This window comes from Hoplias malabaricus, chromosome 13 (genome assembly GCF_029633855.1).
Source record: "Hoplias malabaricus isolate fHopMal1 chromosome 13, fHopMal1.hap1, whole genome shotgun sequence".
Classification (NCBI taxonomy): Eukaryota; Metazoa; Chordata; class Actinopteri; order Characiformes; family Erythrinidae; genus Hoplias; species Hoplias malabaricus.
In genome coordinates, this window is record NC_089812.1 from 37,139,371 (window position 1) to 37,153,355 (window position 13,985).

General features: G+C 41.9%; 1 protein-coding gene across 1 annotated transcript; it reads left to right on the forward strand.

Moving 5' to 3' along the window:
- The first annotated feature begins 513 nt into the window (after positions 1-513).
- On the forward strand, positions 514-5,657 carry mcrip1 (MAPK regulated corepressor interacting protein 1). Its single transcript, XM_066642736.1, has 5 exons — positions 514-634; positions 1,253-1,346; positions 3,038-3,153; positions 3,277-3,372; positions 4,382-5,657. The coding sequence occupies exons 2-5, from the start codon at positions 1,339-1,341 to the stop codon at positions 4,444-4,446; spliced, it is 285 nt and encodes a 94-aa protein (XP_066498833.1). The 5' UTR covers positions 514-634; positions 1,253-1,338; the 3' UTR covers positions 4,447-5,657.
- Positions 5,658-13,985: the final 8,328 nt, after the last annotated feature.

A 13,985-nucleotide genomic window follows, 5' to 3' on the forward strand; every position in this document is an offset into this window, starting at 1 on the left:
GGAGAGTGTGTGAGGGATTGATGAGTTTCCACAGGTGAGTGTGTGGGGGACTGGTGAGTTTGCTCAGGAGAGTGTGTGAGGGATTGGTGAGTTTCCACAGGTGAGTGTGTGAGGGACTGGTGAGTTTGCCCAGGTGAGTGTGTGAGGGACTGGTGAGTTTGCCCAGGTGAGTGTGTGAGGGACTGGAGTGTTCCTGCCTAATGCTTTGAAGCTCCAAATCATGAACTGAATGTGATTACAGAAATGATTACAGAATGAATTCAGCATCATATGCAATTTTTTGTGGCACAAATTAAAAATCCACATAAACATTCTGATATATTCATTTACAGTCTGGTAAGATCCTTCCTGATTAAATAAATAATTTACATATAGCCTTAGCCAATTAGCACTAATTCACCTTTCTTTATTGTGTACATTTTTTTAAATAAAGAATTTTACATTCTAAGTTATTTTTGTTGAGGTACTCAAACGTCAGGCAGAAACCGTTATATTCCTGAGTTGTGCGCATGCGCCAGTGTGGCGCTTTTGTTTTGCTGACCCGGAGACAGTCAGCTTCCAGTGGCAGTCCTGCGGCCGACCGGGCTCTGTGTTTCTTCTGCGGGATCAGAGAGAGAAAGGGAAAAGGCGAGCGGTAAACAGATTGTTTATTCTGCTTGGATTGCGACTTTAGACCCGTATGAGCCTTGTTTGTGCTGTTGAAGCTCCGGAGCTCTTCAGCGGCGGTTTGTTTACTGTGTTCACTCTCAGCGCTAAGGGTAGTTCTCCGGTGTGGAGCTCAGTTACTGAATCAACAGCTCTGTTATTGACAGTTTTATTTATTAACTATAAAAAATAACCAACAATAATTAAGTTCCTCTGATGTTTCCTTTAAATCCATTTCTCTTATAGTGTTTTAGGCAGCTTTGTGCTACCTTTTTTTCCGTGCTAACTGTTTATCTGTATTTATGGTCAATACTACACCAAGATTTAAACTATAATCCAGGTGATTTTGTAACAGACGTAGAGATTTTTACATTAACAACTTAAAAGGCATTTTTTTCTGTATTTGCTGAAATGATAGCATCTGCTATATTCTGTACAACTTCTAAAGTTATCTATAAAGCTGCTGTCTGATTCATGTCTGTTTCCATGTAAAGTGGGATATAGATGGTAATTCACTGTACACCATGCCTGGTAACTTTATAATTCTGAAAAATATAGAAAAGCGTGTTTCTGAGGTCCTGAGTGTGTTTTTCCCTGCTCTTTCTAGGGATCATTGAGTTCCACTGAGGAATTCTCTCCAGAAATACATTCAGAATTGAGTGGCGGGAAAGACGTGAACATATTTATTGCACAATGACTAGGTGAGTTTCTTCTGTTTTTCTTCTGCCTCTCTGGATATGCCCTCCACGCTTCTCAGGGGCTCTGAAACTACAATCATAATCAGGCAAATATATAGGTTTGGTCGCTCATTCCAACATCATATAAGCCTTGCATTTCATAGGTGTTCATAATATATACCTGGGATGCTAAATACATCTGTTGTTCTCAGCCTTGGTTCTGGAGATGATCTCATTTTAAATGTTATCCGGGTGTTTCCTGAAAGCATTAGGAAATCTGCTACAGACGTGTGGTTAATTATGGCTGATTTGCAGTTCTCTGCTTTTGATATGTTTTTTTAGCATTCTGTTTAAGGCCAAAAATATAGATGTGCCTTAAATCCTGTACAGCAGGGGTTTCCATTCCTGCTGGTGTTGACCCCACATTAAGCAAATTTGTGTGTGTTGTGTTATCTAATGCGCTTCATTTCCAAGCACTTCATGGTTTGGGCAATGAGAGCAAAATGGAAAAAACACACATTTCTTGTCTAAAACATGTACATCTGCAAATGTTCACATGAACTGTGCATCTCATACTTTGTAGACCTTTAGTCTATTCCTGTTTGTGTTATTATCACATGCTTCATGAAAATTCCTCCATCCTAAATGGTGTTTGGAAGTTCACGGAAAGTCTACATTGTCCCTATTTCGGTCTTGAAGAATGGCAGAACTCAGCACTGAGGAATTTCTCTGTGATGTTCGTGTTAAATCTGTATGTGTGTGAGTTCATGAAGTCAGGGGTAGTTTAAGGGAATTCATGGGATTACAGTGGTTCTTCAGAACTGTGAATGGGAGTTCCGCTTTTGTAGCACTTGGGATATCGTTCTGGTGTAGTTAGGTTGTTAGCCTAGACTTATAATTTTTATTTATATCATTTTAATTTTTTCAAGTTTTTTCCCTTCGGCTTTCTTACATTTTCTTGGCCATGGACTGTGAAGAGCGGTTTAGTTTTTTTGATCACGAGGACTGTTCATTCAGCAGACATTGTTAAATAATACAGAGGAGGCATTGCATTGACAGCATAAATAAACAAATAAAACCTATAAATAGCGTAGATGGTATGTAGAATCTCTCAGCATTTATTAAGAGAAGATCATGCTTTGTATCAATGAATATTGTTTTATATATATTTCCTGCTACAGATTGTGAAACAAGCTTTGATGTGACTAAGAAGGTTCTTAGCATTTAAATGTAACATTTAATCATGTAAATTGACTGCCAGTGTGATATTCCAGAGACCAAATTACATATGAAGAAGTAATGGTACGTAAACATACCACAACCACAGTTAATTACTGTTTTTGCCTGCCCTTATTATTATTATTATTATTATTATCATTTATTTATTTATTTTTGAAGGGTGGTAAGTCTAAAATCTTCAGCAAAATAGCAGACTTTTCAGGCTCTTTCAGTGATTGAATGTAAACAAAGAACCAGGCCTGAAATGGCAGAACAACCCTATTTTGCAACATTAAACCCTGTAGCCTGTAAACCCTGTAACATTCTGTAGCCCTATATTTCATTACATCTTTGAAGATTCAAGCTAAAGGTTTGTGCATGGATCTTTAGGAGGGTTGCTGTAGCACAGTATTGAAGGTGTGAACTTACCTGGTGATCTAGGGAAATTTACATCACATTAGCTGTAGAGTAAATGCTCTCACTTTCCTTTCTTCCAGTTCCTCTACACCAAGAATGCATACATACAAAAGGACTTCTAGCCCTCGGTCCCCAACGAATACTGGGGAACTCTTTACACCAGCACATGAAGAAAATGTGCGCTTTATCCATGACAGTAAGTCTTTTTATGTGCTGTGAATGGTTTTTCACTCCTTTTCCAATAAAGGCTTTTTGAACTCAAGACTGTTGTATATATATGTGGTTGGATGTGGTGATATCAGTTGTATTCTTTTTCTAGCATGGCTGTGCGTTCTAAGAGATATTAAGTCACCTCAAAACAGTGAACGTGGACCACAAGAATACGTGGAGAAAAACCCAAATCCTAACCTCCATTGTGAGTTTTTCCTCTTTACATACACTTTTTATGGCAGATCGTATTCACTCACCCATCCAAGTCTTTGCATTTGCATGTTCACATCACTTCCATGGCCACAGGTCCATAAAACTAAGCTTCTACAAACAATCATGAAAGAATGGATCGCTCTCAGGAGCTCTGTAAATTCCAGCGTGGTGTTGTGATAAGTTAGCCACCTGTGCTAAGTCCAGTTGTGAAATTTCCTCTCTACTAATTATTCCACAGTCAATTGTCAATGGTAATTATTACAAAGTGGATGGGATTGGGAACAACAGTGGGGTCAGCAGATGCTGTCACTCATAGTACAAAGTCAAGGGCTTCAGATCTCTAAAAACATAATGTGGCCTTTAGAGTAGCTCAAGAACAGTGCTTAGAGATCTTCATGGAATGGGTTTCCATGGCCAAGCGGCTGCATCCAAGCCTTACAGCACCAAGCCCAATGCAGATCACTGTATGCAGTGGTGTAAAGCATGCTGCCACTGGACTCTAGAGCATTTGGAGTGATGAATCGCACTTCTCCATTTAGCAATCTGGTGGACCAGGTCTGGGTTAAGTGGTGGCCAGTTGTAAAGTTTGGTGGAGAGATGATTATGGTGTAGGATTGTTGGACTTCTGGTTCTGACCGTTAGTTTGCAGTAAAAGGAACGCTTAAAACTTCATGCTTTTGAAAGAATGGTCAAAAATTCAACACTATCCTTAACTTTGTGGGCTTCCCAGAATAGTTGAAGCTGTTATTGCTTCAAAGGGTGGGCCAACATCATATTAAACCCTCGGGATTAAGAATGGGATGTCACCTAATTTTAGATGCCTGCGAAGGCAGACAAGCCGATACTTTTGACAGTATAGTGTAGATGCATTTTTATGGTTATGTTGTCATTTTACGTCATCCTAATTTATTGATTATGCCCCTGAAAACAATATTTGCATGTTTTTAAAGTCTTCTTTTAGCATTCATTATTCAGTGCAACCCTTTTCTTCTGTTTTACAGCCTTCACACCAGTCGACCTAAGTGACCTCAAGAAACGCAACACACAAGATTCCAAGAAGTCTTAGTGGATTTTGTCTTTCTCACCTTGGTTTTGCAGCTTTTTTCCACCCACTCGCTCTCTTTTGGGAACATTTTTGCCACCAACCTTCTGTTAGCCAACAACACGCCGACATGTTGGGCCACCTTAGTCCAGAAAACCTCTGCCTTCTCCGTCTCACAAACCTGTGGACTGGACAAACCGGCTGACATATTGTCCAGACCCATTCGAACCCTGATTCCCGATCCTTCTTTTTCTGTGTTTGGGCGGTTTCATCATGAATCCATGAATCCATGCATCTCTAAGTGACAGATGTGGGTAGGCGAGAAGGCCTGGAGTCCAATTTCAGGGATTTTGTCTTTTCTTGGTCTTTGGATTTTGTATTGAATTTTTTTTCCATACACATTGTTTATTATTGTTAGTATTTTGGCAGATGGAGTTGGCACTAAGGAACGGACCCTAAATTAACTCGAAACACAACGGGCTGCAGTCTTAACACTTACGCTCCATTTACAAACCATGTCACTTTGGAGGGGAGTGCCGAAAGGTTTTTTTTTGTTTGTTTTGTTTTGTTTTTTGGGGGGGTTCTATTCAATAGGATATTTAGTATGACAGTAAAGGCGAGTTTGGCAAGCCAAATGTTTTTAATAGAGATACCTTCATATTTTTTTTAACAAAATATCAGTACCTTCAGTGGATTTAAGTACTTTTTTCTGCATCTTAAATTTCAGGCCTTGAAATATAAATAAAAGTGACTTTAAGGTATCTCAGCATCTAATGCACAGTTGCATTGTTCTTGTTTCATTCTTCTGCCTTAAGAGTTTTCTCATTTTGTTTCTCACACGCACCAATATCTGTTCAAATGTTCAAGCCACATCTCTGTCTAATGAGAGTGTTTAAAAATGTAAAACAACTGAAACTGCCTTGAAGAAGATTGTTCACAAATGGGTGCTAATTTCAGGAACATGGGTCAAATGCAGCAGTTGAGGAGGCAATGGGCCATAAAGGATCCTGATTTCTCACGTGTAAATTGCTATTCACACCATTCTGAGTCATTCTGTCATTCATTTTAATGCTCAAGTGAGTCCTTTATTACCAGTGATTCAAGTGTAGACGGCTACCATACGACTGAAAACAGTCTGTGCTAATTATTTTCATTATAAAAATGTGACATTTAATTTAAATTACTGTGATATGAAACTAATCAATAAGAGGATTTTTTTTTGTTTGTTTTGCTGTAAAACACCCGAAACTGCCCAGAGGATGATTAAAAAGTAGTTGTTTACAGCTGGGTGCTAACTTCAAGTATATGGGTCAAATGCAGCAATTGAGGAGACAATGGGCAAAAAAAGAATCCCGTTTTCTCACCTGTTTATAACTGAAGAACAGAAACAAATGCAAATTCTTTTAATTATAAAAAATGACTGTGATATGAAACTAATCAATAAAATCAATTATTTTTCGCTGATTAAAGGTATCTAGAAGAAATGGAAGAAATGAAGATATAAAAGTGCACTGTCCAAACCATATCCTCTGAATATTTCTAATGGTCAACAGCACACACAAAAAAGACCAAATTGAATTGTGATATAAACGCTTATCAGTAATTTGTAGGTCATCTCGTCCTACTTAGGTTTTTCTTTTCTACAAATTTCCCAACACAGCCACAAGCATCTCATTGAGTTTTAAGTGTGGTATTCTTTAAGCTTAAACTTCTTAAAACCTAACAGCACGCAACCTCTATATGACTGACCCTCTGATTGGAAACCGTTATAGATTTAAGTTTTTAATTCTGTTACAGGGAACAGAAGACAATATCAATTTTAAAATCTCACACCCAAAATCATAAAAGGTACAACAAACAAAGCACATACAATTTATGTTTTTATGTTTTAGACCCCTCCTAATACTACATTCAGATGCATCTTAATAAATAAATATCAAAAAGTGAATTTATTTCAGTAATTCAATTTAAAAACAGTGAAACTCATCTAAATTAATTATCAACAGAGTGATTTATGTCAAGTGTTTATTTCATTAAATGACGGGGTTTTCATTGGCTGTAAGTCATAATCATCAACATTTAAAAGAAACAAAAGCTTGAAAAACACCAGTTTTTATCCACTGATCCATTTCAGGGCCACCGTGGGTCCGGAACCTACCCAGAATCACTGGGCGCAAGGCAGGAACAGACCAGTGCTTCACAGGGTTACACACACTCACACTGTGGACACTTTTGAGTAGCCACATCACTTTCCAATATGTGTCTTTGGACCGTGGGTGGAAACCAGAGCAGAACACACCAAACTCCTTGATTTGGATTACTTAACTGTTAAACCCATTTAATTCCGCTGATCTCACTCAGTTCTGTCACAAACTCTGACTCCTGTGTCCTGTCTTTTTTTTTTTTGTACATCTTTTATTTCCAAGTCATATTGCTGTTTTCTGTCCTGATGCCCTGAAGTCTTCCTTTTCTTACTATTACTCAATTAGTTCATTTTTCCACCAGTCGTGTAAACCCGTGACTTTTCTTCTCAAGGTTGGATTGTTAATAAATAATAGTTTACGAACATAGCCGTGGGAATGTATTTAGTGGTGGCATGCACTGCCCAGCTACTCCAAAACCATAAAGGCCTTGCAGCGCTACAGTACCATGAACCAAACTTTGAAGCAGAAAAGTGAACACATACTTATGTTTTATGCGATCTATTACTCGTTTAAACTTCCCCAAACACACCAGTACAGTCTAAAAGTTGCTTACTATTCCATTCCACATAAAGAATCACATAGTTCCTTCCAAGGGCTAAGTTGAGTTGTTCGAAGTTTCAGTTCCACCTTAAATGTGACATTCACACAACCACACTACAAAGGCATATTTCATGTTTTTGTTACATCTTAAACAGTGTAGCAGTTACAAGTGCCTTAACAATGTGACAAAAAGCTGCAAGCTGGAGTATAAAGAGCTACCTTTTTTCTCATCAAAATTTTCCCCAGGAAAGTGTGGACCACGAAAAACACATGAAATTATTACAAATGTTGGATCTGAGCATGCGCAGAGCTGCAGAGTAGCACATTTTGACAAGGTAGCACAACTTGTCGGAACACGATGCCAGTCAGTGGACTTTTATACGTACAGTTGCTTAAATAAACAGTAGGTGAGATACTCTGAGAAGCTAAATGTAGTGTATCAGCTGCCTACAGAGGTATAAGTAGGAGATATGCACAGTCTAAATCCCACTATAAAGTTTTTTTTTACATTTAATTCGCCGTGCACCGTTTTGAAACACTTAAGCAAATAATAATAATAGTAAACTAAGATTGTGTAATGCACGGGAGAAAAACAGATTTATCACATAAAACACCAGAAACCATAAAAAATGGATCTGAGCATGCGCATAGCTGCAAAGTAGCACATTTAGAACACCGGTGTTGTGCCGAATTCAGCACCCCCGCCGCGAGATGCATCCCCGGTATATTTAGTCCTAAGGGAGGTTAATCGGCGTTTTATGACAAAACGGGCAAAATATCATGTTCATTTCCGTCAAAATAAAAATAAATCGCCTTTTCCCCAGTAGAAACACTCTAGATATTGAGATGTAAAAAAGAAAAGGTCGCTTGTAAATAATAAAATGATATAATCTACAGGCACCGCTGCTTTTTCTGAAGTCAGCTTCGACTTATTCTAAAACAAACGTGTACGTTCATTTTCTGACCACAATGAAACTCCTACATATCCTGTCGCAGTTTTTATGGAATATTTAAACACTGGAAATAAATAGGAATATAGGACAAAAGCAGCGAATTGTAAATAAAATTACCACTTCATTACTGAACTTGCTAAATGTTATATCCATGAAAATGTACACATGCTGCCACTGCCTGAACATAACTGCAATATTAATAGTTGAATTAGAAAGAAATGTACCCAATTTTAATTCTGGCTACATTACTGTTATAACCATGAAACTTATACAGGTATTTTACATTGATCCTATAGGTGTACTGACAAAAACAAACCATATTTGTGTGTACAGAAAGAGAGTTATGATGGGGTGCTTTTTAAGGCAGTCCATCTACATGAAAGGGCACCCCTGCTTAATTCTGGCTACACTGCATAGAGACTACATGTGTCCAGCATGCAAATAGGGGTGCTCTTCTGTCTAAAATCTCATGTTTTTTTTGGTTAAATATACTTGAATCTTTTAAAGTTGGTTTATTTGCAAATGTAAGGTATGTATATATGTATACAGTATTGTGTTCATTTTCAGATAAAAGTACTTTAAGATAATTTAAAAAATGTTTGATTGTTATAATAGTTTTAATATTTGTTTTTTATTTATTAACATGCTTTTGTATATATTGTCATTAAAATAATTGCCATAATAATATATTATTATGCTACAAGTTTGCTTGAACTTGTTTCTAGATCCATCCATCCATCCATTATCCACCGCTTATCCGGGTCCGGGTCGCGGGGGAAGCAGTCGGAGCAAAGAAACCCAGACCTCCCTCTCCCCAGCCACCGACTCTAGCTCCTCCGGGGGTATACCGAGGCGTTCCCAGGCCAGTCGAGACATATAGTCTCTCCAGCGTGTTCTTGGTCTGCCCCGGGGCCTCCGCCCCATTGGACATGCCCGGAACACCTCACCAGGAAGGCGTCCAGGAGGCATCCGAACCAGATGCCCGAACCACCTCAACTGGCTCCTCTCGACGTGGAGGAGCAGCGGCTCCACTCCGAGTCTCTCCCGGATGTCCGAGCTCCTAACCCTGTCTCTAAGGGAGAGTCCAGACATCCTGCGGAGAAAACTCATTTAGATTGAACGGTAAATCGAGAGCTTTGCTTTTTTGCTCAGCTCTCTCTTCACCACAACAGACCGGTACAGAGCCCGCATTACTGCTGATGCTGCACCGATCCGCCTGTCAATCTCACGCTCCATCTTTCCCTCACTCGTGAACAAGACCTCGAGATATTTAAACTCCTCCACTTGAGGCAGGATCTCACTTCCAACCTGGAGAGAGCATTCCACCCTTTTCCGGCTGAGTACCATGGACTCGGACTTGGAGGTGCTGATCCTCATCCCTACCGCTTCACACTCGGCTGCAAACTGGTCCAGCAAGAGCTGGAGGTCCCGGCTCGATGAAGCCAACAAGACCACATCATCTGCAAAAAGCAGACATGGAATCCTGAGACCTCCAAACCGGACACCCTCCGCCACTTGGCTACGCCGAGAAATTCTGTCCATAAAAATTGTGAACAGAACCGGTGACAACGGGCAGCCCTGACGGAGTCCAACTCCGACTGGAAACCAGTCGGACTTACTGCCAGCCATACGAACCAGACTCCTGCTCTGTTTGTACAGGGACTGGATAGCTCGTAACAAAGAGCCCAGTACCCCATACTCCCTGAGCACCCCCACAGAATACCCCGAGGGACACGGTCGAATGCCTTCTCCAGATCCACAAAACACATGTAGACTGGTTGAGCAAACTCCCATGCACCCTCCAGGATCCTAGCGAGGGTAAAGAGCTGGTCCTGTGTTCCACGACCGGGGCGGAATCCGCATTGTTCCTCCTGGATCCGAGGTTCAACTATCAGTCGGACTCTCTTCTCCAGTACCCCCGCATAGACCTTACCGGGGAGGCTGAGGAGTGTGATCCCCCTATAGTTGGAACACACCCTCCGATCCCCCTTTTTAAAAAGGGGAACCACCACCCCAGTCTGCCAGTCCAGAGGCACTGCCCCCGATGTCCACGCGCAAAGACGTGTCAACCAGGACAGCCCCACAACATCCAGAGCCTTGAGGAACCCGGGGTGAACCTCATCCACCCCCGGGGCCCTACCGCCAAGGAGTTTCCCTACCACCTTGGCCACTTCAGCCCCAGTGATAGACGAGCCCCCCCCGGGGTCCCCAAGCTCTGCTTCCTCTGCGGAAGACGTGCTGGTGGGATTGAGAAGATCCTCGAAGTATTCCGTCCCCAGTCGAGGTCAACAGTTCCCCACCCCCACCATATACAGTATTGGTGGAAAACTGCTTTCCCCTCCTGAGTCGCCTGACGGTTTGCCAGAAACTTCTCAGAGCCGACCGAAAGTCGTTTTCCATGTTCTCCCCGAGCTCCTCCCACACCCGAGTTTTTGCCTCAGCGACTGCCGAGGCCGCAAGCCGCTTGGCTCCTCGGTACCTGTCGGCTGCCTCCGGAGTCCCCTGAGCCAACCAGGCTCGATAGGACTCTTTCTTCAGCTTGACAGCCCCCCTCACCTGGGGTGTCCACCACTGAGTGCGGGGATTGCCACCCCGACAGGCACCGACAACCTTGCAGCCACAGCTCCGTTCAGCCGCCTCAACAATGGAGGTCCGGAACATGGCCCACTCGGACTCAATGTCACCAGCCTCCCCCGGGATGCAGTCGAAGCTCTGCTGGATGTGGGAGTTGAAGATCTTTCTGACAGGTTCCTCTGCCAAACGTTCCCAGCAAACCCTCAGCACACGTTTGGGCCTGCCAGGTCTGTCCGGCATCCTCCCCCGCCATCTGATCCAACTCACCACAAGGTGGTGATCAGTTGACAGCTCAGCGCCTCTGTCTATCATCGAAATGCGGCCTAGGGTGTCCTGATGCCAGGTGTACTTGTGGACACCCTTATGTTCGAACATGGTGTTCATAATGGACAAACTGTGACGAGCACAGAAATCCAATAACTGAACACCACTCGTGTTCAGATTAGCGGGGCCGTTCCTCCCAATCACGCCCCTCCAGGTCTCACCGTCATTACCCACGTGAGCGTTGAAGTCCCCCAGCAGAACAATGGAGTCCCCAGAATGAGTGTTCTCCAGCACTCCCTCTAGGGTCCCCAAGAAGGCATGGTACTCTGAACTGCTGTTCGGTGCATAAGCACAAACAACAGTCAGAGCCCTTTCCCCAACCCGAAGGCGCAGGGAAATTACCCTCTCGTCCACTGGGGTAAACCCCAACGTACAGGCGCTAAGCCGGGGGGCTATGAGTAAGCCCACACCTGCCTTACGCCTCTCACCCTGGGCAACTCCAGAGTGAAAGAGCATCCAGCCCCTCTCAAGGTTTCAGATTGGTTTCAGAGCCCATACTGTGTGTCGAGGTGAGCCCAACTATATCTAGCCGGTACCTCTCAACCTCGCGCACCAGCTCAGGCTCTTTTCCCACCAGAGAGGTCACGTTCCATGTTCCAAAAGCCAGTTTCAGTAACCGAGGATCAGAACGCCAGGGCCCCCGACCCCGACCGCCACCCGATCCACAATGCACCAGACCCGGATTACTACCTCTCCCACAGGTGGTGGGCCCATGGGAGAGTGGACCCATATATCTCCTTCGGGCTAAGCCCGGCCGGACCCCATGGCCACCAGGCGCTCGCCAAGGAGCCCCTCCCCCAGGCCTGGCTCCAGGGTGAGGCCCCGGTAACCCTGCTCTGGGCAAGGGAGGCTGTGTCTGTGTTCTTGTCTTTTTCATCCGTGTCTTTGTGGATCACTCTTTGTCTGGCCCATCACCTAGGACCAATTTGCCTTGGGAGACCCTACCAGGGGCTATTGCCCCCGCCAACATAGCTCCTAGGCTCACGCAGGCACGCAAACCCCTCCACCACGTTAAGGTGGTGATCCAAGGAGGAGCTTTCTAGATTCTAATGTTTATTTGCATGTGCAGTTTAAATAATATATTTTCTTTCATAATATATTGTTTTTATATTATAAAATAAATGTGTGGTTGTATTTTTCAAAAAATATCTTATTTGAATCAAGTGCTTATTTCTTTTTACTTTAAAACACACAGCATTTTTAAGAGGGGGTGCCTTTTCAGGCAGATGGACTGCCTTAAAGAGCATCCCCCTGTAACTGTCTTTCTGTACACACAAATATGGTTTGTTTTTGTCAGTACACCTATAGGATCAATGTAAAATACCTGTATAAGTTTCATGGTTATAACAGTAATGTAGCCAGAATTAAGAGGGGGTGCCTTTTCATGTAGATGGACTGCCTTAAAAAGCACCCCATCATAACTCTCTTTCTGTACACACAAATATGGTTTGTTTTTGTCAGTACACCTATAGGATCAATGTAAAATACCTGTATAAGTTTCATGGCAAAACAGAAATGTAGCCAGAATAAAAATTGGGTACATTTCTTTCTATTTCAACTATTAATATTGCAGTTATGTTCAGGCAGTGGCAGCATGTGTACATTTTCATGGATATAACATTTAGCAAGTTCAGTAATGAAGTGGTAATTTTATTTACAATTCGCTGCTTTTGTCCTATATTCCTATTTATTTCCAGTGTTTAAATATTCCATAAAAACTGCGACAGGATATGTAGGAGTTTCATTGTGGTCAGAAAATGAACGTACACGTTTGTTTTAGAATAAGTCGAAGCTGACTTCAGAAAAAGCAGCGGTGCCTGTAGATTATATCATTTTATTATTTACAAGCGACCTTTTCTTTTTTACATCTCAATATCTAGAGTGTTTCTACTGGGGAAAAGGCGATTTATTTTTATTTTGACGGAAATGAACATGATATTTTGCCCGTTTTGTCATAAAACGCCGATTAACCTCCCTTAGGACTAAATATACCGGGGATGCATCTCGCGGCGGGGGTGCTGAATTCGGCACAACACCGGCTCTGCACAGCACCCTAAATAGAAAACCACCCAGTAAACATTTAGCCGTTGATTCAACGTTGAAATAACGTAATGTCTGCCGTCTAATCAACGTTCTCTTAAGGTTGAAAATGAAAGTTGAAAAGACGACTATTAGACGTATTTTGGACGTCCATTGGTGTTATTAATTGGTCCCGAAATAAATTACTTGTATAAAACGCATTTTGGACTTCCACTGACGTTATCGATTAGTCACCACTGAACTAACTTATTAAGATGGAATTTGGACGTCCATTGACATTTAAAATATATCCTTGACGGACAGACTACTTTTAGACCTATTTTGAACGTCCAGGGACGTTCCTTGTTTACTGGGCAGTAGCTGAGACTAATAACCAATTTTAAACAAATTTGCAACACGAAATAAAATGATCACTGTGAATTTTTGTCCCATAAAATATCGAGGACCTAATGTAGACCACTTTTGGCACTCATGGCTCAGACATGGGTCACATGTAGGCCAAACATTCATTGGGATCTGGAACTATTGTGTTTGGAATTGCATCATTAGACAAAAAGGTAAGTTAGTGAAATGTTCAGTTGATGGCTGCGTAATCCCATTTAACCCACGAAAGCAACACATTTTACACATAACGAACGATAAAACAATTTCTTGTATATACAATTATTATTGTATATAATTTCCTGACACTGTTACTTTCCACACTCCAGCTCTTTAGTGGCATACATTTGTCCACTACACAGAGACGTTTTTATTTCACACTCTGTCGAAGGTGAAAGTCCACTGTATTACCGATGAGTGAAAGACATTTTCAAATAGTATTTCTATTCGAGTCCAAAGCTTTAGAGTCGAATATTCGATTCGGAAGCGCATGGAATCGATTCTTTTAGGCATCGGCTCTGAGCCTTTTACGTCACCGACTCTTACT